General features: G+C 42.1%; 2 protein-coding genes across 3 annotated transcripts in view; one reads left to right on the top strand and one right to left on the bottom strand.

The window, feature by feature from the left end:
• On the bottom strand, window positions 1-13,360 carry wrap73 (WD repeat containing, antisense to TP73). Of its 2 annotated transcripts, XM_080496223.1 has the most exons (12): window positions 13,247-13,360; window positions 12,615-12,696; window positions 11,791-11,943; window positions 10,589-10,705; window positions 3,754-3,826; window positions 2,662-2,765; window positions 2,139-2,435; window positions 1,611-1,688; window positions 1,426-1,528; window positions 1,218-1,343; window positions 919-1,110; window positions 1-352 (listed from the first exon to the last, which is right to left on the bottom strand). In XM_080496223.1, exons 2-12 carry the CDS (start codon window positions 12,681-12,683, stop codon window positions 240-242), a joined length of 1,425 nt encoding a protein of 474 aa, XP_080352349.1. In that variant the 5' UTR covers window positions 12,684-12,696; window positions 13,247-13,360; the 3' UTR covers window positions 1-239. The 2 variants fall into 2 exon arrangements, with proteins under 2 accessions (XP_080352349.1, XP_080352348.1); XM_080496222.1 differs by lacking the exons at window positions 12,615-12,696; window positions 13,247-13,360 and having other exon boundaries at window positions 2,139-2,273; window positions 2,349-2,435; window positions 11,791-11,908.
• Window positions 10,759-24,010, top strand: part of tp73 (tumor protein p73) — a gene marked incomplete at its 3' end in the record, with an annotated part of 24,337 nt that continues 11,085 nt past the window's right edge. The window contains exons 1-4 of the mRNA XM_080496224.1: window positions 10,759-10,860; window positions 16,896-16,991; window positions 17,664-17,814; window positions 22,581-22,829. Of these exons, the coding sequence (XP_080352350.1) occupies window positions 10,829-10,860; window positions 16,896-16,991; window positions 17,664-17,814; window positions 22,581-22,829 (528 nt within the window). The 5' untranslated portion in view covers window positions 10,759-10,828. The remainder of the gene's footprint in view (window positions 10,861-16,895; window positions 16,992-17,663; window positions 17,815-22,580; window positions 22,830-24,010) is intronic.

The raw sequence follows: 24,010 nt of genomic DNA on the forward strand, positions 1-24,010 counted from the left end.
AGCCGGTGCTTCAGTAGAAAAGATTGTATCTTGAAATAGTGACACAAGAATCTAAGAAAGACAAACATTTGAGGTTTTGTTGACGAAGAAAGCGACATCTGGTTTCCCAAACTGAGGTTTCTTACAAGCGATTTGAGCCGCTACAGTTCATCATGTAAAAGCTTTCAGGAGTGTTTCTATTGGTCCATGAAAATTCGCCTTAATGCAGGCAGGTAAAAGTAAATGAGTCGCTTTGTCTTTTAGCTGTGCTGCTTGTTCGTGTCCAGGTAGCACAAGCACAGCTGCTCCTTTCCAAGCAGGATCAGACAGTCTCCAGTGTGGTGCCAGCTCAGGGACAGGACATGAAACTGACCTGCAGACAAGAAACGCGTCATAATGAGGCAGTGACGTTCATGTGTGCAGAGACAGGAGAAAATTCATTGTCGCTTTTAGGTTTCATTTTATGAGCAAGTCCAACTTGAAATGTACAAAACTTTCATGGGGGGAAAAAAAACACTGAAAACAATTAAGTTATATTTTAAATCAAAAATGGCTTTCAAAGTCCTGTGTTGTCTTTTTTTTTTCTTTTAAGAGAACCCTCTCAATAGCAGTACATGGCTCACTTTTGTCAAGATCCGCCAGATCTGATGCCTTAGAGCAAAATCCACTGACCACTGAGACTGAACTCCAGCTCCTTGTAACACACACACACATTCCCAGCTACAGACGATCACCATCACATGTATGTTTATTTAAAAGATGGATGAAATCAGAGTACTTGGAAAAAACTTCATACACACTGGCAGAAAACCGTCCCTGTGGGGTGACAGAGCTCACCACCACACCACCATGTGGCCCATCTGAAAATTACATCCATGAAAGAAGAAGAAGAACTGAAGAGGTTTGTGTGGCGGTCCACTGGGTACGTGGACAGTTTACCTTCAGAGGGGACTTGAACAGAGACGCAGCCTCCCGGCGACCACATGTAGAGGTTGGCGTTTCCCGTGCACAGCGCCAAGCGGGCGCAGCGGGGATTCCACTGGAAGCAACGGACCCCCGACGCCTGCGTCAACACAGCCTCCAGCCTCAACTTCTGCATGTCCCACACCCACACAGTGTTGGCCATGTTGTCTATAGTGAGAGAAGCAGAGAAACACTTGGCGCCGCTCTCAGTCTGCAGAACCATGGAACACTACTTCCACTACGTGTTAACAGTTTTTTTTTTCTTTGGTTTTTACCATTTTTCGTGGCGAGGTAGCGACTGTCTGCACTGAAAGCTAAAGCAGACACGCCGACCACGGGGTTGGCTCTGTCGGGGTCTGGCTCCACCGCAGGGATCTGGACAGGCGGTGGGCAGATCTCATCTGAGGGATGTTATGATCGGACAAACACTTCTATAAGTACTTTAACCAAACGCAGTTCCGAACGTGTCGACTGCGGACCCACATTTGCTGTTGGTGCTGAAGAGTGCGCTGCCGGCGGTGATGTTGTGAAGCGATATTTCCTCACTGCTCCTGGCTGGCCGTCGCTCCACCTCCTTGTACACGGTCTGGAAACCCAACAAGCGGGAAATAAGCACAAAAGTAACGCAAGTAAAAATAATGCTTGAAGAGCCTGAATGACGCGCTCACAGCTTTGGTGTCGTCGAGAGTTGCAGGGTGTTCGAACTGTACAATTTTCTTCCACGTGATGTGATTCAGGACGCGAACCTGCGTGAAGTCAAACAAATCTTTGGTCATTTGCTATGTACCGATATAAACAAACATGCAAATGTCGCTGAGAGGAAGAATAAAATGTGTTTAAATCATCATTAATATGTATATCTATGTTTGGATCATGTCATGTGTTTTAAGTTTTGATTGTGGTCATTATGGCTTCTGGTAGAAAACACAGAACACATTTCATCTGATGAAATTTCAGGACTGTGGACTAGATTCTAATCACTTAAAAGCAAATATGTAAAGGTAACACAAAAAAAAAAGCTTGAAATAATTTCAATTCATGTGTAATAAAGCTTCACTCCCTGGAAGTTTCATTGTTTGAAGTATTTTTTTATATCAAAAGAAACCTTTGAAAATAAGATGCAGCAGGAGATCAAGACATCTGAACTATTCTCCTTTAAAGCAAACAAAGTGATACTACAACAAGACGACTCGTACTTTTTCATCATAGCTTCCAACAGCTAAGAACTGGCTGCTGGGGCTCCAACACACGGACTTGATGCCCAGCGACCAGTCGTAAGCGCTGTATGTTGACAGCAAACGGCCATCCAAAGAATACAGCAGCAGTTTGTACTGTGGAGACACACAAGCCGGAGTTTCAACAAAATCCAGAAATAAAGTGAATTCCCTGTGACGCAGCCCACTGACCTCCAGACAGCTGTCCCACACGGCCAACACACAACCACTGGAGGACCACTCCAGACCGGCCAGGTCCTCCGTCTCAGTCACAAAATGCTGCGTTGGAAAACAAGACGCAGGTATAACACAACTCTCAACACACAAACGGCGATCGTGTACATTATTTCGACAAGAAGTCATTTAACATTCACAATGCTAATGAAGCTTTGCGAAAGTTTAAGTTTTGTCTCGAGTCAAAAACAATTTAAGACGGAAGGTATGTGGAGTTTCTGTGCCCCCCCCCCGTCACATTAATGACGACTGAAGGCAACATCCTACTTACCCGGAGCAAATGCCAGTTGTCGCACACGAATATACTAACGTAGTCTTTACATTCACGGCGTTCAGCCAGAGCCATGTAGTGGCCGTCTCTGCTGAAATTTAAACCTGTGGGGGAAAAAGAATAACTTATTTAGTTAGAAGTGATCAGTTAGATGAAAGACAATGTTATACATATTTGCCTATGCTTAAAATACTATAATTTCTGCAATTTCTGATTTAGCTTCAGGATGCATTGTTTTGTTTATTAGTGTAAAAGGGATTTACTGTACAGATCTGTTCACAATTTATAGGTTTTCCATTACATAAAATGTTCATTTGTCAAAAATTAACTTGGGGAATAAAGTAATTTCATTTATATAAGGCAAATAAATAAAGCACATACAGTTAAAAAAAAAAGTATAATAGATTTATTTACATGCATTTTAGTATTAACAGAAACTCACAAATAATCTGTTTAACGGTTTGACTTTGTTGAATGGTTCTGTGATTAGACCAAAGAACACAGATTTATTACTAATGTCTGCAGATTCCAAAACCTAAATCATGTAAAAAAAAAAAAACTCCTGATATTTAATCTGTTTTTCTGAGGTGTGGCGAGTCTCAGCTTGAATCCAAACCCCATGTTGTTCCATACTGATAAAAACTGTCTATGCAGATGCGGATTAAACTGAAAACACGAGCTGATGGCTTCCAGAGTATTTCATCCAATGTGATTATCTGATTCTTTGGCACCATCGAGTCTGTGGTATGCAACTATCGCGGCCATATTATTTATACGGCAGCTCTGAAGATACCCGGGTCGCAGAAGGGCATAGTATTGCATGTGGAAAACGGGGAGAGTCATAGACAATCATTTTTCCAGGAGTTGCTGACAGGCCTGTTATGAAGAGCATGCCCCATTCACTGGAGAGGGCCACAGCTGTCAGCAGACGGCACCGGAGTTCGGCCACCGATCCCGGGATGTGCCACAAGGTAAAGAACGGCATGTGATTCATGGGGCACGCCAAGGCAATCATACTGCGAGCTGCGTCCTCAGGTACTCTGGGAGTATGTGTACACACACACACACACACACACACACATGCACACTCACCCTTGTCACACGCTTTGGGATACTTGATGTAAGACACAGCTTTGCTGCACAGCGACCAGACCGTGATTCTCAGCTGTTGAGGAAACAGAGGAAAGAACTAAATACTGAATTATAGCTATACTGTTAAAATTATTTTTTCCTTGCCTATAGAAAGCAAAAGCAAAACGCTGCCATGGGAAGTTTTCTTTAAATACTCATATACATGTATATTTAGGTTTTACATGATAACAGATTTGAAAATTAGCATTTAAACATTTGAATTTGAACTATTCTTTTTTCCTACTAACACTACATTGTGTGTACATGTAATTGTTGCTTGTTCTACACTAATAACATTCAATCAACCTGTGTAAAAACATGTTTTTTTTACAGCGGGAATAAACAAGCCTGTTGTGGTTAAGAGGTCTGAGTACTGTAGTACTAAAGGCCTCTAAGTGCTCATCTTCACCGAAAAACGTGGCCATCAGTTCTGTCGCTTCACACCAACGTGGACCGAGATCTACTTTAATGGCTGTGGACAGACTTCTTTTAATATAAGTCGGTAAATCTTTATGAGGGATATGAGATGGCGACAAAGAATCCACCTATCATCAGACGAATGGTTGAGCACTGCCAAGTGACAAAGTGTGTGTGTGTGTGTGTGTGTGTGTGTGTGTGTACTCAATTAAATGTTGCAGTCACCGACAGGACCTGAAAGAGGTTGCACAGGTCGCGTACGTGTATGAAATTAAGGCACACAAAACAACATCTCGCCACGCGGCAGGAGAACGGTTCTGGCCCGTTAAGCTAAGATGTAATCGGAGACATGTTTGCAACAAGTGTGACAAATTAACAGCAAGTTGTGTTCATTCCCACAAATGGGAGGCAGCGCCAAAGGATAACTGCCTGACCACAGGATGGCATAACAAAGAGACCTCATGTGTTAATACTCAGTTTCTGACAGCAGTCTCGCTACTTTATTTCAGGAAGATTCGTGCCAGAAAAAGCGGCTGGCTTTCAGCCAACAGGGCCGCCTATTTTTGACCCAATGATTAACAGGATCTTGCATTTGTTTAGAAAAAAGGAAATGTCCAAGCGACTCGGTTGTAGGATCTGTGGTGCCGACCAGCTGCCTGGGTGTGAAGGTGTTCACACAATGATGACCTGGATTGGGATTAATACTGGGCTTACAGATGATGTATTGTGAATACCAAAAGGATACCAAAGAATTGGTGACAGGCAATTAAGACGTTTATCAGTTTTAATATAGCTAACATAATGACATGTAAAAATGTGTTTCTTTCCGCCAACGCGGCTCAGCATAAGCAGTAACTGCTCCATTAAACGCTGCTGCAGAGGGAACATTTGCTCAACTTAACCCAATAAACAAAACTGATTACAGGACGATTACTCAATTGTCTTTCTAGGTTTCAATACCTTAAAAAAAACAAAAAAAACAACCCGTTTCCACCTGAATGCAAAGATGTACCACAGACGTATGAAATCAGAAGAAAATTATCTGTTATAACTCCTGCGACTTGTACGATCGGAGCCAAAACAACCGAGTTCCACAGCTTCCGTCATGACGTCCAGACCGACATCTGAACCGGGCCAAGTCTGGCACTCCACCCTCCAGTCTGGTCAAGACATCCAGCTGTGTCGGTCCAGTAATAACACCTCGCTACACGCTTCCTGGACATCCCCTCAGACGCGGTGCCATGGCAACCGTCGTCAACACCGCTCAAACACAAACATGCTGGCACTTCTTGGATGCCTTGAACCCGCCACGCAGGGGATGCACGGGAGATCAAGAACCGGGGGCTGTGTAATCTTAAACTGGCTGGAGGAAGGGCAGCATGAGGGGAAAAAAGGTGGGAAATGCTTTTCCATGTGGGCGAGTGCGCAACAAGATCCTTAGTTGGTAAAGCTAACCTTTAGATGAAGCATCCTCACCAAAAGTGTGCAGAGGGTGGTGTGAAAAGGAAAAGCTGTACCAGAGCAGCTGCTGTTTGTCCATCAGGGTGGGCTGTCCGGGTGCCAGGGTGAGAATAACTGTCACTGCTGATCAGTACCAACTGCAATTACACAGGACGTACACATCTTTCTTTTGTATTGCGAATCATTACACGCACGTGATCCATGGGGGAAAAAAAAGCTTCCTGCTGTCCCCTGACACTTTCACAGTACAGGATGAGTCCGTGCTCGGAGCAGTGATTACACACACGGTACGCTACCGGAGCAGGCCTTCTGAGACGCCAATCAACAATAAAACAATCAAATTCACTTCCTATGTTGTGACAAGATAATCGGCCTAAGAGATTAGTCCTAAGAGCCGAACAGAACAGCTGCATCACATTTTCACCACTATTTGATGACCATTAGCAAGCACTCATAACAAGAAAACCAAAGAATTCAGGAGCATTCCCAACAGGACAGTCTGTGGGCAACATGATAACCGAGATCAGTTATAAACTCAAAGTTACTGACAGCAACCTCGAATAAAACCCATCCCTCAGCCATTCTCGTTGCGCGCCGGAGCGAGTGCGAGAGAATGGGCAAGTGCTATTGATGCCATGTCGGAGCGTCTGTCAGCAGAGGATTAGCCTTCAGGCATTCCTCATAGGAAGCCACCTCAAACCAATATAGCTTATTTCTCCTGTTACAGCCTCATGATTCTCGCGAGGAACAGGAGCCTCTGACGGCCCACGTTGAGTATGGCGCGCTATTGTCCATTGCTATTATCTCTCAGCTGCCCGCGTTCACGGTGCGGTCCAGTAGCATTGCTGCCCACAATGCTGCACATTAGCAGGGCTCCAGCTGCACCAGCCAAGTATGTTACTGCTCATCGGATGCCAACAATGTAAAAACCATTAGAGAAGTCAAGCTCAGCAATGTCCTTGGCTGGGGTTTTTCCACACACCCATCCACCCCCACAACCCACCCACCCCCACCCCCACCCCTCCTGCTCATCACCCCTCTGTGGATTACCCAGGATGTGCAAGTGGCATTTTGTGAGGTCCGAAGATAAATGGTTGGAATTCAAACAGGAGACCACTTGCATAAAGCCTGATAATATATAGCTTGGGTTTAGCAACATGACTTTCTATTACATCTATAGGATGGCACAGTCCTAATTTAAACCCGTTTGTTTTTTTTGTTTTTTTTAACTTGTGTGGAATACTGTCAAGCCGTTAAGTTGCTCACTTTGGCTCACTTTACCAAATCAGAGATCAATAAACCCTCTTACTTGATTTAATGTCATCTTTGTGCTAATAATAAAGTATTTTACACCTACAAGTCAGAGCGCTTCAGCTATTCAGGTTGGGGCTAAAATGTAAACAAAACAAAAGCCAGCCAGACACACACACACCGCCAGCTAAGCAGATTTACTGACACATACACAGACAGACAAACACATACACGGAGGCATGATCCACACCACGGGCAGCTGTCCCTAAACAAGTTAATATAGCAGGCTGTTTATGAGTGGGGCTGAAATTCAAACCCGACACGAACACCCTCCTGGCGCAGCCTTAATGAAATCTTGGGCTGGGGTGAAGGTAAGTTCAGTGGGCTCCTTGGCAATGTTCGAACAAGTGTCTACTTTTCTTCTGTTAACTGGGTTTTCCGAGCCTCTGCTACGGCACTTATACTTGCTTCCGTTGAGAGCAAGTGATAATGGAAGTGTGGAATAAGATTCTGGCGCCACAAGGAAACTTTCGGTTTTGATAAATACCCATGTTAAAACATCAGTCCTGGAAAGGTTATGAGGGTCTTTTTCCAGAATGTTTTGTCATTCAGAAACACTTTTATTTCAAAGGAATTATTAATAATATTGCGTAACTTATTTACCTCTATATCTGAAAAGGAACTACATAAATCTTAACACCGTATCTCACAGTACCTGTGACTACAGTGAGTGACGTGACTTAGCGGCCTCGCTTGTTGCTATCAGACACAATTTCTTTTTTTTAATCTGTGGAAGAGCGACGACATGCAGCATTGTTCAGTCTGTGGAGAAGCACTGAAGCTACCGTATCTATGGACCAGAGAAATGGAGATGGGGCAATAAATACAGCTGAACATACCCACACCTTAATAGAATTAATCACAGTAACTGAAGAAGATGGTATAAAATTCATTAAAGAACTGATGTTAATTCATCCAATCGTTGTCACACAATTTTATTTGTTTGTTATCGTACTTACTGTAGTGAATCCGTTCAGTGAGAGCAATATGAGTGGTGAAAAGTAATATGATACAACCCAAGATTCTACACTAATTTGGAGGAAGTAGTTTGCTAATCGAGTAAGGTAGCTGTAAGAATCCGTACTTGGTAATCAGACACCAAGTAGTTGTGACCGCGTGTTTCATGCGAGTTGCATCCTATCTGCTGATTGTGGGTCTGCCTCTCCTCCACAGAGCACACTGGACTATACTGTTCCTGGTCAAATGGAGAGTGCTCATTAACCACATGAACGAATGAACGAATGAATGAAAGATCCAAGTCTGCTTTCATACCTCTAACAGCAAAGTGGGAGATTATTTCTAAGAGAACCCTGGCAATCCAGAACACCTAGAAAAAGACCATACGTTGACTGAGTAACACTGTATAAAAGGAAGTTTCATTCGGGGGGGGTTACAGTATTTTCTCAAAGCTCCTGACCAGAAGGATGTCTTTACTGCTTCTTGCTTGAACAACACTTACCCATGATTCCCAGTGTGGCCTAAATGTTAAACTTGTGTTAAATGGAGTGTCGTTATCTGACCCCTGCTTGTAATTTTGCAGCAAGAGCATCGCTATGGCATTAGCCAACATTTCTCTTTTCACAGGTTCCAAACACTGAGCAGCCAAAGGCTTCCTGAAAGACAGATTAGACTATTAAGAGATATTAAGAGGGTTGATGATAGCTGATAGAGCCGACCGGCTTAATGTGTTAAAACCAACCAAAGTTTCTTCAGAATCCATGTAGATGTCATATTTCCTGAAGGATTCTTCTCCTTCCTACTAGTTTTGGTGGGAGATTCTGACAGACACAGAGCAGACATGCCACAGACTCTTGCACTCCATGCACCCGTATCCAGACCAGACACAGTTGTGTGTCGGACCACAACACCTGTCAACTGATTCCTGGAGTCAGGTTTAGCATGACAGACACGGCCCACCGCAGGGCCTCTGCTGTACTCCACATGGTCCGAGGGTAGCTGCTATGTCCTCTCACCTCTTACAACACATGCTCACTATGGAGCGAATATAAAACAGGAATTTTGAGGCGCAGAACTGAACTTAAGAAATCTTTATTGGTCTGGCCTTTCAGACTGGCACAAACTAAAAATCCCCTGCTCTCCTCAGCTGGATCGGAGCAGACACGCGTGTCACAACGTAAACCATCCGATTTACATCATTAAGATTTTTTAAAAGAGACATTGTGGCTGTAATCTTTCTCACTATAAGTGAAGATGTGAGTGATGATTAGAAGCACATGGGAAAAGGTGGCCATTTCGCCAAACCTGATCATTTGAAGGCCAGAGGCGATCAGGATGTTCAAATAGGTGTGCAAGACTTTTCAGACGCTGTGACACAAGCAGATGCCTCCCAGCGTCGTTCTTTCATTTCAGCGGTGAAGCCGACACGCTCCTCAGCCAAGAGCTTCTCATTCCAAGTGGGAACGCAGGCATGAGCCAGGAGTTGATGGAAGTACTACAGCCAGCTGCCAGTTCATTCTCACCAATAGTTCAACAGATGAAAAAAGCTGAGATGCAATATAATTAAAGTTAAAGTTGAAGGGATGAATTTAGAGATCCATATTTGTTTGAGTAACACTGTTTGTACAGAGAAGTCAGCTTTTTTTTCCTTCACTTTTCTGTAGTTTCACAACTGCTAAATATCTGACATTTCTACATGAAGCCAAAACCTGATCAAGCTCAAACTTCTTTTCATTTTAGATCCCTTAATTTCCCCGTAGTATTATTAAACAACAGCAGTATCATGAAGTGAGAAATCAAGAATAATAAAAGTGTGTTTCTTTTGGTCCCTTTGTGATTCTATGGGCTGAAACTCTACAATTTGAGAAGTGCCACTTCCGATACACTACCTGGACTCTCCAACTGTTACTCTATTACATGTGAAAGTAGTGTTTTCAAAGAAAATAGTCTCGGCAAAGTACAAAATACTTTTGCTATGAATTGTTATCAAGTATTAGCATATATCTGATTCAATGTATGGAAAATCAACACCCAAAGCAAATATCTCAGTATATAAAAATGACACTGGTTATGTCTTATATAAACACATGTCGATATAATTTGGCAACAACAAATGGTTTTAACATGGATACAGACTCTTTACAGTCAGTAAAAGTACATACGAGAGAAAAAGCCTCATTAGAATAATGTGACTGTATTTATTTCTTATTAAAAACTCTGCCGACTTGTTGGCCTGCTTGTAGAACCGTTACGTAGGTGCTGTGAATTACTGTGAAAACCATTTTGTTCTGTTATATTTCCATGAGCTGTACAGCATCATTAAAAGGACTTGCTACCAAAGAACACACCAGCCCTACATTGGAAGGGTGCATACATGTTACGTCCATGCCCAAGGAGTGCTTGAGCCCGGTGTGTGACAGGATGCTAACAGGAAGGGAGCTATGAAATCAGGCTGAATACATGCAGCAGGTGGGGTGTGGGAGGGCGTCGGGGTGGAGGGGCGGTCAAGAAAGGCTCTGGTGTCTGGCTATTTTCAGGTCCCCCCCTTCCTTGCGGGCCAGCAACAGTTGAAACCAGACAAGCGTACGTATAAACACACTTCCGTGTGCCTGAATGCACGCACACATGCACGAAGCGGCTTCACACTTACATGGAACTCGGTGGTGTTGAGAATGTGACGTCCGTCTGGACTCCAGCGCGAGGAGACTAGTCCTATTGAGCCCTCATCAATCTTACAGTGCCAGTCCGGCTGCTCCAGCGACCACACCTGAAGAACAAAGAGTGACAGAGGGACGCATTTCAGGCTTGACCGATGACATCGTTCACTTGCATCCCGTTGTCTTCCACACGTTAATTTCTCAGTGCAAGAGACACTTAAGCACCAGGCACCATGAAAGACTGGCACTGGATACCCCTTCAGAGGTAAGACACTTGTGCTGTGATGCAGATGAAACTGGCCATCCATGAGTGTGGAGAACTGTTCACCGCTGAAAATAACAAACAACTGTAATTGTTGCAAATCAAAACCATAATGGAAATGAGCAAAACAACAATGTTTCATAGCTGTTGTTTCTTTTCGTCGTTAATGCTTTGAGCTTTTACAAATCAGGGGCACCTGGTGTGAAAAGACATGACAGCAATGCACAGCGTGGTTCTGGAGCTATACTAATAAATACATCTGCTATTTGTAAATTAAGATAAACAGATAATCATTAGAATTAATGCTTCTTTTTAATTATGGCAAAGTTCATTCAAAACAAAAGACTTTCAGACTTTTACATTTCTGATGTGGAGAAACTTTCATATTAAGTTTTGTTTAAGCAAAGTAAATCCATCCATCCATCCATCCATCCAACCATCCATCCATCACAATTAGTAATAGATACAGTATCAAATTCAGTATCAATGTATGAAGATATTAATTCTGTAAGTAACTACTCTGAATTGCATGATAAAACTGATTTTTGTATTTCAATCCAGGAGTTTCACAGAGTTGACAAATGGTCAAATCATTTCAATGTATTTTTAGAGAAAAATAAAATCACAAGAGAACAATTAAATCCCTTAATTCAAGTAAAATACTCCCTGAAATGGGAAATACTCATTTTCAAGATGTTGTTGGAATGTCATTATGTAGTGTCAAATGTGACTGATGAGATACATTATTGGAATTAAAATAATTTGACATTCGGCTTCGCAACAAATAATTGAGTTTGACTTTATCTTGAGAATTTCTTTGAAGAATCCACAAAAAAACATGTTCACACATTTTCTGTAAAATATTTGTATCAACATTAAAAAGAACAAACTAGCAAATGACAGACACACTAGTGTCTAGTGTTTATAACCTACCTGTACCAGCCCTCTCTTGTACATAGCACAGAGGATGAAGAGGGAATCGGAAGACCATTCCATGTAGGATATTTGGTCCAAGCAGGTGTAGAGCTGCAAGATCTGCAAGGTGCTCAAATCTCTCACCACCAGCCTGTACTGCACACAGGTCGCCTGAGGAGCGAAACCCAGGAGACATGTCAGAAAAGGCCATGGAAAACATTTTCCATGTTAAAACAATCATTATATTTTTTGTTTGTTTGTTAACCCGAGCCCATTAAAACAAGGTGATTAAGAAAGCCCTGAAAGATGACTAAATAAAGCAAAGATATTAAGATAAAGGCAATTACAAAGGTTAAATTGTTTAATGGAAAGCCTGGTCAAATAATAGTCTTAAGACCTGATTTAAAAGAAGTGAGTGTGTCAGCAGTCCTCAGGAAGTTCATTCCACAGATGAGGGCTGCTACACCTTCTTTGCTTCTGTCCCTGGGGACACTGTACTCATCTTCCTGATGACGTCAGGAGTCTGGATGTTTCAATGTTAAATATACATTTCTGATGTATTAAACCCGAGATTATTCGAAGCTTTATAGACAAGAAGTAAGCTTTTTAAGTCAATCCTTCAACAGTTTAACATGATACGCAACAAGTGAGAATGTACCCATTTAAAAGCGAATCCTAAGCAACGTGCAGTTTTGTTTATTTTAGCCAACCTGTAAATGACAGATGATCAACCGATTTAGTGTGACTCCTCATTTTCTGTGTTAAAGTGGCTCGTAAATTACTTTAGCCATGCGTTTGACTTCAGTCTGTACATGAATATGATCTTACATTGACACACTTACCATATACTTTCCATCTGGGGAAATTCTGACAAGTTGGTTGGATTGCTTGAAGACATCAGAAAAATCCATCTCAAAGTCTCAACTGTTCATCCACAAAAGAAAAGAGCGGAACTGTGAACGTGAGCGTGGGTAAACGTCTTTTTAGTCTTTGTGTAGTTTCCATTCATGAACACACGATGGCGCTCAGAATCCGATAAAAAAAATACACCTCAACCAGAAGGCAGATAGCGCACTGACATGTCAGTCTGTTGCTGTCGTTATCAACAAAGAAACACTGTCTGCGGTTAATCTGCTTAACCTGCATTCAAATCGGATTAGTTCCGTTTCACGACACGACCTCAAATAGCAGATAACTCCAGTTAGCCTCACGAGCCGGGTACCGTTAAAAGAAGCCACTTCAGCAAATAAAGCAATCAATGAAACAAGTCGAAAGCATTCGTATCACTCAGTTGCTGCCATTTCTTCTTCAATAGCACCAATATTCTATATTAGCATTACAGAAAGTGAGAAGCGGTTGTTGTATGTTAACAGTAATGTTAGCTGTCACTCGTGCAACGCTAGCTCTGAACGCTACCAGCAATTCTGGGTTTGCGAACCAGGAAAACATGCTCAAAGTCGGTCACAACACTTACTGATAATGTAAACTATGTTGCTTTTCCTGATGAAACGATGAAACTCCCAAAAGCCATACAAAAACCTCCTTATTTACCCCACGGCTGGATTACATGGCGCCATTCACACTGTTGCTAATTTGTTATGTTTGCGAGTTGATGACGACAGGTTGTGGCGACCAATCAGCGGTCTGTGTGCCACGCGTTGCATTTTGGGAAATGTAGTTTACGATGGGCTTATTGTTTCTGATACCTGCGTAAAGAAACAAATGAGAAAGTTCATATTTTTAAATTGCAATTTAGTCAAATTTTAAATTTGTAATATTTTAGCCCATACATTTCGGAATACGCCCATGCTTGCATTCTAATAAATCTGGTCATTTAGGTTGCTTGTTTGTTTATTTGTTTGTTTTCATCTTAGAAATGAAGTGTCACGCGTGGTATATCCACGCAAAAGTCCCTAATAGTTTCAGTCAATAGATAGATTAAGAAGTGAAGTGATAGTTTTCATATCCTCTAAATCGGCCCCCCTCTGCGGACCCGTGAAAGCTTTCCCGCTTGTGTGCGCTGAATCCGCGCCGCCGCCTCCCTGCTTCTCCTCCTCCTCGGGGTCCAACTGCAGAGCCTTCGACTCCTCTCAACCCGGCATGCAAATCAGCTTTCTCCTTCTTTCCGTTTAATATAGCTTCTTCGAAAAGTCAATAATTTGCAGTCACTGTTATCAACCCTAAATCCAATCGATTTATTTTCTTCTTCTTTTTTTTTTTGTCTTTTGTTGTTGCTATTTTTATGGAGGGTCACTCTCTTGGCACGTTAGATAATAAACAGACAGGTGCTCGGCGCAGCATTATTCCTGGGTGTTTGGATTGGAATAAGTATAACCTTCAGGTATGTCTCTTTATGTTTAATGAGTCAAAGTATAAATAGAAATGTGCGTATTCACTGATGTAACTGTTCACTGTGGGTATTGTTGGGCATCGGCTGGCTAAAAATGTTTGGACAAATATTACGAAAGAATGTCAGATGTCAAACATTATTTTGAAATAAAAAAAATGCGCTGGAAAATAATCAATCTATATAAAATCATATTTCGATCATGTGGATGATTTGAATTGGTAAATGGTTGTGGTTTCATGCTTTGTTTGACTTGTTAATTTGTCACATTTGCGTAAAGGCTTCATTATATGGACCACATTTAACGAACTTCATTCAGTGTGCTTCATTCTACACTTCTCCACTAAAATATATAAATCATTAATGTAAATACCAGGGTAAAAAAAATTGAAGAGCAGTATATTTAAAATTTAAAAAAAATTGCAGTCTCGCATTTCATTATCATTCACAAAATATTTATTCATGTAACTTAACTTAAACGTTGAATTTATAAGATTTCTGTCGCGTTTCCATGCGTTTCATTGTAGAGGGATTTATCTGTGGGTTGATAGACGACACAAAAACATGACTCCCACAACTACAACTCTCTGATTCCACACATGGAATAATTAATTTGGGCTGAGGAGTATCCAATGATAAAATCTTTTTTTTTCTTTTTTTAAATCAATTTAATCTCAACTGGGACTGCGTACTTTGTTGCATAAAATGGCCTAAAGGGAAAGGCAGTATGCATGTATGTTGTCATGGGGCTGTAACCTGGGACACATGATAGCGACAGGTGAATGCCTCACAAACGCAATATCAGATTTTAAAGGACGGTGTGAAGTTTGGAAGCTGAGGCCATATAAGGGACATATGCGTGTTTCTTTATGCGGAAAATCAAAATAGGAATTGGCAGAGTTTATCTTTGTTAAATTATTAATGAATTAGATTTATTATAATATGTTGTTTAAAACCACTCAGCAATGACTGTGTCTATTACCGGTGTATGATTAAATATATTTTTTTGTTTGTTTTTTTTAAACGGGATTGTGATTTTTTGTTGTTGTTAGAATTGTGTTTATTATTTTCTAAGAGCGACAATGATTTTTTTCTCCCCAAAGTAATGCACATATAGACCAGTTTTGGAATATTGAAATTACATATACTAATCATGATGGATAGAAAAAAACTACATAAATTACAGGTGGAAACGTTTTCCATGTGAGGAGGGGCTCAGTGAAAAAAATAGTGTGTCCGGTTTGGCTCACGCTTGTTGTTTTCTCGGTGCGCAGCAGAAGATTGAAGCTGGCCTCCTGTACATTCAGCTGCTGCTTCCCGGCCTGCAGTTAGATCTCCTGTGCAAAACATATTGGTTGAGCAGGGATCTGGTGGGAATGGTTGTTAGTGGGAGCTGCTTTCTGCGGCGGCAGACACCCCGGGAACAGCGGGAACCTGCAGCAGCTCCGGATTACATCCGAAAGAGTTTGCGCAGTGCGCACAAGGGTGGAAATAGTTGGTTTAGTAACTTGTGGCACATTGCGGAGAACATTTTCAAGGTTCGCTTCCTTTAAATGTTGCATTCGGGGGGTCGTTGGTTCCCTACCCCCTTTCGTTTTCCAGACGTTTGTGTTTGCTGCTACAGGCCGCATTGACGCCTCCTGCGTACAAATCCTGCTTTTTTTCAATCGGCTCCAGTGTGTCGCGTGGCTTATTTAAAAAGCTCGAACGTGTGGGAATGACCAAAGGATCCGCTTTAAGAACAAAAGAAAAGAACCTATCAGTTCAGTCGTCGTGGTAGCACTGTAGATGTTTACCGGCCTGTATATCTTCAATCGATTCAGTACAGAGCAAAGTGAAAAGATCCCTTTTAGGTGGAGATAAGGTTACAGTATAACTTCAATCGACATACTTGTGAAAAACAACTTGAAATCTGTATCTGCTTCCGTATTTTTAACCACGAAGGGATTCTATTTACGTGTTCATTTGTTGGTTATCGCTGCGCGTCGTGCGTAATGCGCTCGTTGGCACAGTTTTGTGTGCGCACAGCCCTGCAGAGGAGTTACTAAGGAGATGTGACGCGCCTCTGCCGCGCAACAGTAAATATGAAAACTTCCACAGTTTAAGACCAAATATGCTTTAAAACAAAAAAAAGGGACTTGTTGTTGGAGCTCATCAGCGCGTTTTTCGCGGTAGGCTGTCAATCGGCGTCACATTTTAAATTTACCAACATGTCAATCCCGGAAGACGTCCAAATGTTCCACTCGACAACTGCATTTCTAAACTGCCATTATCTAGTTTTCACTCTTATCCGATCCACCTACATAAGCCATTGGTTTTATGTCAGATAATGGATCATTTTGCCTTCTTTGTTGACAATAACACGTTAAAAATCCACATCAAATCAAACCAATCTGAGGTACCAGCCATTTCTGTTTGGATTTGAGATCGCTCTACTAATGCAGCCGTGGTGCGGGCGTTATTTTAGAGACCGGAATGGAGGGTGTGATGTTCAGACTTCGAGAAGTTTCCCCTCGGGGTGAGACGGTGATAAGTCAGGCAGGTCCGGGCACGCTCAAGCCCCCTGATACCTGCTGCCACCTCGCTGGGACTACATTAGTGTTATCACACCTAGATGGAGGGGTGTGTGTTTTCAACTTCCTCCTCTTCTGAACATTGATCAATTGAAGTGATCTGAAATGCATGTTTTGTTTGTTTGGCCTTCCACCATATAAAATGCACAAGTAATTTGTAAATATCCTGAGATGCCCACTTCTGTGTTGTTCTTGCTGGACAGAGTGATCTGCCCATCACCAGATTACCCATCATCTAAGATGTCCCAGTCCGCTGTTACTGAAGAAGGAGGCACCTTTGAGCATCTGTGGAGCTCCCTGTGAGTGTCAACAACACCTGGATGACTGATTTACTCACCATTCCATATTTACGCTTTACGTCACGGTTTTGCATCAGGTGGCCAGAATGGCATCAGGCTCTCATCACACTCTCGTCAAAAAATACTGAAAAATAAAGATATGATCATTCATTATACAATCCTTATAATGTGAGTCTTTGCATAACACATTTGTCCAGATCGGCGGCATCTCAATACAAATTAAACCAGGTCAACTGGACTTGATCATATATTTTGGGAGATGTTTCACCCCCTATCCAAGTGGCTTCATTGCTATAAGCTATTAGACTGGGCTGGCAAGCCTGGGATTTAAATTAGAGCTCCTAAACCATTAAACCCAATTATTCAGAAGACATTATGACAATGACTTTTTTTTTTACGGATCCACCTACAAACAGTTTTGTATTTTGAAAATTAAAACCCTTATTAGGTGAAAGTATACTGTAAAAGCATTCATGCATGCTTTTTTTTTTTTTTTACATTTGCTTGCCATTTATTTACCTTATGTTTACCCATTTATTCTAATATCTATCTATAACAGCCCATCTTATCACTAAAATCTCTATCTTTGCACAGTTCACTCTCTGAGACAGACTCACTCTCGCTTGCTAAATGCAGTTTGATCAACGTATACATGCTGTTGTGTGTTCACAGGGAGCCAGACAGCACCTATTTTGAGCTCCCTCCAAACAGCCAGCCAGGTGAACACCCAATGCCCTCCACCAGCACCCCAGGGAGTCATCGCAACACTGCGGAGGTCTCCATGGACGTCTACCACATGAGAGACATGAACGACAACGTCATGGTAGGGAAGTTTGTTGGGGTTTTTTTTGCTTCTTCTTCTGCTTCTTTGCTGCTTCTTCTGATCAGTTAGTGTATTTTGTGAACACACACACACACACACACACACACACACACACACACACACACACACACACACACACACACACACACACACACACACACACACACACACACACACACTCTTTCCTTTTTACATTTTCCCTCCAGTGCCGAGGAGATTCCCTCCAATGCGGTTTCCCTCTGCTCAGCAGCTTTTTCCCTCTCTTGGTCCCTGCTGAGCAGCCCACAGGGACTGTGGGGTGGTGAGCGTGCATGTGTTGGATTAGGGCTCATTAAATTTGAGTCCGGGACCTCTTGCTGTTCCACTCTGAAGCCATCTGTAGACTGAGATGCGGCCACATACGTTTACAGATGTATGCACCTGCTGACCAACCCACTCCACATGAAGAACCTGAACATTTAAGTGTTGTTATTTTAGGTTTGATCGTATTGTTATCTCTTGTGGCAATTAACATTTTCAGCACAATTCCATTGGTGTTTGTTCAACCCTTCGTTGTTTGATATACAGTATATGAAATGAACTCTCGTTCTGAACTGTGCTTACGGTATATGTTTCCTTCCCCGTAAGATCTGGAATATTGGTCAGATCTATTCTTAAAGAAGGCAAGCCTCGGCCTGCCTGCTGGGTTAATGAATAGTCAAGACAGAAAATGAAAGAGGTGGAGCAAGGATTTGTTGTTAGATGCAAGGCAAGTGGAGAAGGCCCATTCAAGAGAAGGAAACAAGTGGAGGGAAATAGAGGCAGGTTACTCCTCTCAGTATGCTCCATCATGTTCCGCTGCACAGAGGGGTCCCTGGCAGTGGAGCGGTGGATTGTTATGGCTACACTGGACCACAACAGAGTGTAAGAAATATGAGATGTGAGCCACATGGACATCGTGGACACACAACTTTTTTCTCAGGAACGTTAAGATGCTGTGTGATGTGGTGAGTAAAAGGAGTAAATTGTCTTGTCTGTCTGATTTAACACTTCAGGAATATGGTTTAGATGAACGGAGATGTTATTACCTCGCTTACATGGCTCAAAGTGGATGAAAGAGTGAATGTGGGGCTTACAGCCCATTGTAATGTTGTGTGATATACTGTATGTGTATGCTACCGTGGTCTCTTAGTTTTGAACCTGTGTCTCCATAAATCTCAAGAAGTGATAGGATAAATATATTTCTATTACAGGGCTGCACATAGATATGTTCTGATTGTATTAGCAATTTAAAGTCTTGTAGTAATCTCCTTCATTTACAATCTGATTAAGACATGCCTTTTCTAATTCATTGAAATTGTATCAGATTCGTATATACCCCAAAGGTTGGCATGGCAATGCATGTCCTTTATCTGTACAGCACTCTTCCCAAATATTGCCAACAGGGGGCAACCTTCTTACACATTACTCCAAGTTCACCTCCTGCCATCCTCGCTTCTGTTGAGCAGAGCTGGTGTTGGATAGACATGCTCCACTTTTCATACGATGCCACACCACTAACTAATGTTTTCATTATTTTGTCATGATAGTTTGAGAAGATTTGACTATAGACCTTGAAGTGGCTGAGAAAAAAAAGTACATCTTTAGAAAGACAAGGCTGTCTTCAGCCTGTAATGTTTCCCTCATTGTGACAAGTGAAGGTCGCTCCAGTCGGCTTATGTATGTTTATAAATGTTTTCAGCCTTTAAAACTCAGATTTGAGTGGCAAATACACGGACCTGTCCCCATAGGGGACATCAGATGCTCCTGAAGTGGGAAATGTAAACAGATAGAAACAAGGATCAGGCACACACACACATACACACACAGCCAGTACACAGTGGCAGTCGTTTTTCTGTTTCAACTTGTTGTGGATTGAGTTTAGGTATTAAGACCAAGCACACCTGTGTGTCTGTGTGTGTGTGTGTGTGTGTGTGTGTGTGTGTCTGTGTGTGTGTGTGTGTGTGTGTGTGTGTGTGTGTGTGTGTGTGTGTGTGTGTGTGTGTGTGTGTGTGTGTGTGTGTGTGTGTGTGTGTGTGTGTGTGTGTGTGTGTGTGTGTGTGTGTGTGTGTGAGCTTTCCGTTTTTCACACAGACACCTGGGCTTCTCTTATGGTTGTGAAATCCCTTTGATAAGAAGAGCTAAAGGGAAATTTTAACGACAGTTAACAATGCAATAATAACGTCCAGATTTTGTCTATTATGCACCTTTTGTGAGGAAATGAATGTCTGAGCACATTAGCCTTGATACTTATACAGGGAAATCTATAGGTGTCCTTATGTCCACTGTCAGATATGAGACATTGCCTTGGTCAATTATAGATTCAAACACACACGCATGCGTGCATCCTCATTTAACCTACAGAGTTTGCATTAAGTCGTGGACATTGACCTGTGCCTTTGCTTTCAGCTGCTGAAATGGGACATGGAAACATATGGGGTTTACAAGTCCTTGTTTAACTTGTGACCCTGTTAGTTGTGAGACATCTGGGGTTAAAAAAAAAAAAAAAAAGCCAAGAGAGAGGATCATAGCGTGAAGCAATGTATTGATTTCATGTTGGGCTTTTAACATAGAGTAGGGGAAAGGTTAATAAAACAGTGCAGGGACTAATGAAGAAGAGAACAGCTCTCATACTTGTAGTCCAAAGAAACATGAGGTGGACTGTACTGTGAGGTGAAGGACTGTACAGATGTCCTGTTTTTAGTGAGTTCAGTACATCATGATCTACAAAGATAAAGAGAATGAAAACATTCCTTTAAAAGATATTTAAGTGAAGGAGGCTTTGGTTTGGTGCTCAATAGACAAACCAGTGATCAATATAAACTCTGTGACTTTGGGGGGTGACTATCCTTGTGTAATGGGATGTATTTTACATTTAGTCACTGGTGAAATTGGACTTTTGTGATTTTTCTTATTTCTCCTTGATACAGTCTAAGAACATTTTCGCAGTTTTTTTTGTTAACATATTAAATACACTGCTCCCCACCTCTGCATGACACTGTTAATTCATTAGTCCATTTTATTTCGGTTGTAAATGGTGGATTGATATAAAACCAATAATGGATTTTAACGTAGTTTTCAAAAGGTTGAGGTGTTTCAGATTGCTCAGACTGAACGGCTGACTTACTACTTTATCGATACACAACAATGAGTGCCAGAGGTGTCTGACCCTTGAACTCTTGTTCTTTTATGTGTTTTCTTTCTTGCCTTTCGCTCTCTCTCTCTCTCTCTCTCTCTCTCTGTCTGTCAGACCAGACAGTGTTTACTTAGTGCAGGCCTTCACAAGGTGTTTTCGGAGCATGTGTGTACATGTGGCCCGGCATTGCCGTCTATGTCCGGGCATGCCATAATTAGAATGTCGTACCATTTTTTGGGTTCCCATCACTCTTTGCCTCTCTGCTTCTCTCCCCTCGTCTCAGTCTGTCGTTTCTCTCTCTTCACACCGGTCCTCACCTTGTTCCCCACTCTGGCTGTGCATGTGTCCGTGCTGCACTCTGAGTGTGTTGCATGTCCACTGATGCACACCTTGCTTGAACCCTGTGGTTAGGCAATGGTCCTGCACTCTCTTTGCTTTGCTGTGTTTGGACGTTTGACTGACTGAAGATTTGATAAATGAGACCTGAGATCTAGAGGATGTACTACGTAAAAAAGAAGGTAAAGACTTTGTTTTTTGTCTGCTCATTACATTATTGTATGTATGAGATGCTTATGAGTGCTATCAGTGTTGTTTAAAAGCTACTTTCTGACATGCAACTGGAGTCAATAAGGTTGGAGAGCTTTTTTTTTAATGTCAGGCAGCAATTCTATGTCATTGTTGTGGCTGAAGAAATAACAGAAAATGTTCTATAAAGACATTTCTCGGGGCGAGCACAAATTATATAGTATCTGTGTAAAGTAAAGTGGGAGGAGGGACCAAAGGGCTTTTCTCACTTTTGTTCAGTCTGAATCAACAGGTGTCATCTTGATTAAATATTGGCCTGAGTGTTGCTCAAAGAAAGCGTGTGACCAGATGTTGTACCGATTACAGCAGCCTGTTTATGCCTTCAGACTTTTACAATATAATAGGACTTGCAACTAGATCGCACTTGTAAAGAACCTTTTGAGTTTTTGTCCAGCAATGAATGCACCTCATAGAAAACATTAGGTTTGACAAGTACTTCATCACTCAGTGCATCAAATCTCCCCTTCTTTCAAACACCAGACATGGGGGATGGAGGGGAGGTGCAATTAGGCAGCACAGATTATGTCTGTGTTTTACAACTTGCTTCGTGTAGCCCCAAGGAACCTACTGTGGAGACTTCACGGCAACTGCCACTCACTTAAACTCACTCAGTCACACAAACACACGTTTGTGTCCAAGCACTTGTGATGATTGTCATTTTTCATGTACAAGTAACACATAATGTGCTGAGCGTCAATCATGGGCACCGACACTCACACATGCACTCCATGAACATCTGTCTCTCTCTCTCGCACGCACGCACGCACACGCACACGCACACACACACACACACACACACACACACACACACACACACACACACACACACACACACACACACACACACACACACACACACACACACACACACACACACACACAGATCTCCCTTCCCAGTGTAATCCGACCTTCCTTAAAGCCTCTAAACCCCTGTCTCCCTGGCACCTCTACCTGTGTCTTCCCTCTGTCTCTCCTCCCTCCCTCATCGCCTCCCTCATTCTCTTCCCTCTTCACTTTTCCTCCACAGTCCCAGTACAACTTGCTGAGCAGCAGCATGGAGAGCCTGGGGAGCCGTGCGACGTCCGCCAGCCCCTACAGCTCCGAGAACGCCTCTTCGTCGGCCGTGCCCACCCCCTCGCCCTACTCCCAGCCCAACTCCACCTTTGAGGGCCTGTCGCCTGCTCCGGCCATCCCTTCCAACACCGACTACCCCGGCCCGCACGCCTTCCAGGTGTCCTTCCAGCAGTCCAGCACCGCCAAATCTGCCACATGGACCGTGAGTACACGCACTTTACTAACTTTTCCGTGCTGTTTTTGTGTGTGGTTACAAGTTTGTTTGTCTTTGGGGGCCTTGTCTTAGGACTTGCAGCTGTCTTTCATGCACACAACTAAACACTCTCATGCACACTCATTCATGTCAGCACTTGTGCAGACTTGCAATGTGCAGGTGAAAGCGGTGCATGACACTGTGATTGAGCTTGTCCTCCGCTCACCTCTTTTATTTAGTGTTGGCTGAAGTGTGTGAAATCAATAGCATATACATTTTAGCAACATTTTGTCCTTGTTCATTAGTGTTTTAAAAAAACAATGTTGTATAATTAAGTTGTTAGAAGACACAGAGTCATGTTTTAGGCTTCATTCTTGTTTGTCTAACAGTGCTGGAGGAGTCCAGGGAAGTTTTACTTCTAATGAGTCTTGAGAAGAAAACACAAGCAAAAAGTTTTTGTATGTTAATTTCATGATTTATTACTGTTCCATCCTCATTATTTTCATGTCTTTTATGTGGAACAAAGTTCTTCCCTTGAGAAAAAGTCAGCCAATCACAGTTGAGTTTTATTTGGGTCGCTATGGAAACCTCCCTTACTCCAAAATGACCAAATACTTCTAACCTATGTTCATTTCACATCCAATTGCACTATATTTATTTTCTGTTGTCAGGTAATGATATCACACTGGCATGTCAGAGAAGAGATGTCAGCAGAACCTTTTTTTTATTCATTTTTTTCCCCCACATATACAAATCCAGCTTCATTTAAATTTTGCAGTTGAAAACATGCTAAATAATGTAGGTGAACAATTCAATTCTTTTTTGGACCACCATTTTGGAACTGTAACAATCTCAACACAAGGTATTATGAAAACATTTCAACATTTGCAATACACATACCACAAAAGACATACTGCACAATGCACTGGTACTGTGCATGTAAACGTATATGAACAATCAGATGGAACTCTTCTGCATGAGATTATGTTGACATCAGATTGTATTTCAATTCATTATTTCCGGCTGCACCAGGCCAGAAAACAGAAAGACACAAACGCACAAAAAAAGAGGAAAAAGTACTGAACCAACAAAGAATAAAATCAGCAAACTTCTCCGCCCATGAACTTTTGCTGGTGGGAACTGCAGATTAACATTGGGTTTTGATAAAATGTGGTGCAATTGCCCAAGTA

This window comes from Blennius ocellaris, assembly GCF_963422515.1.
Source record: "Blennius ocellaris genome assembly, chromosome: 5".
Lineage (NCBI taxonomy): Eukaryota > Metazoa > Chordata > Actinopteri > Blenniiformes > Blenniidae > Blennius > Blennius ocellaris.

What these genes read in the sequence shown, in the direction of transcription:
- wrap73 (XM_080496223.1), bottom strand. Translation starts at nt 12,683, where the DNA reads ATGGATTTTTCTGATGTCTTCAAGCAATCCAACCAACTTGTCAGAATT. An exon ending in TTGGAAGCTATGATGAAAAA is followed by an intron (nt 1,689 to 2,138) that starts GTACGAGTCGTC and finishes GACTTCACGCAG; the next exon opens with GTTCGCGTCCTGAATCACAT. An exon ending in CTTCAGCACCAACAGCAAAT is followed by an intron (nt 1,344 to 1,425) that starts GTGGGTCCGCAG and finishes AACATCCCTCAG; the next exon opens with ATGAGATCTGCCCACCGCCT.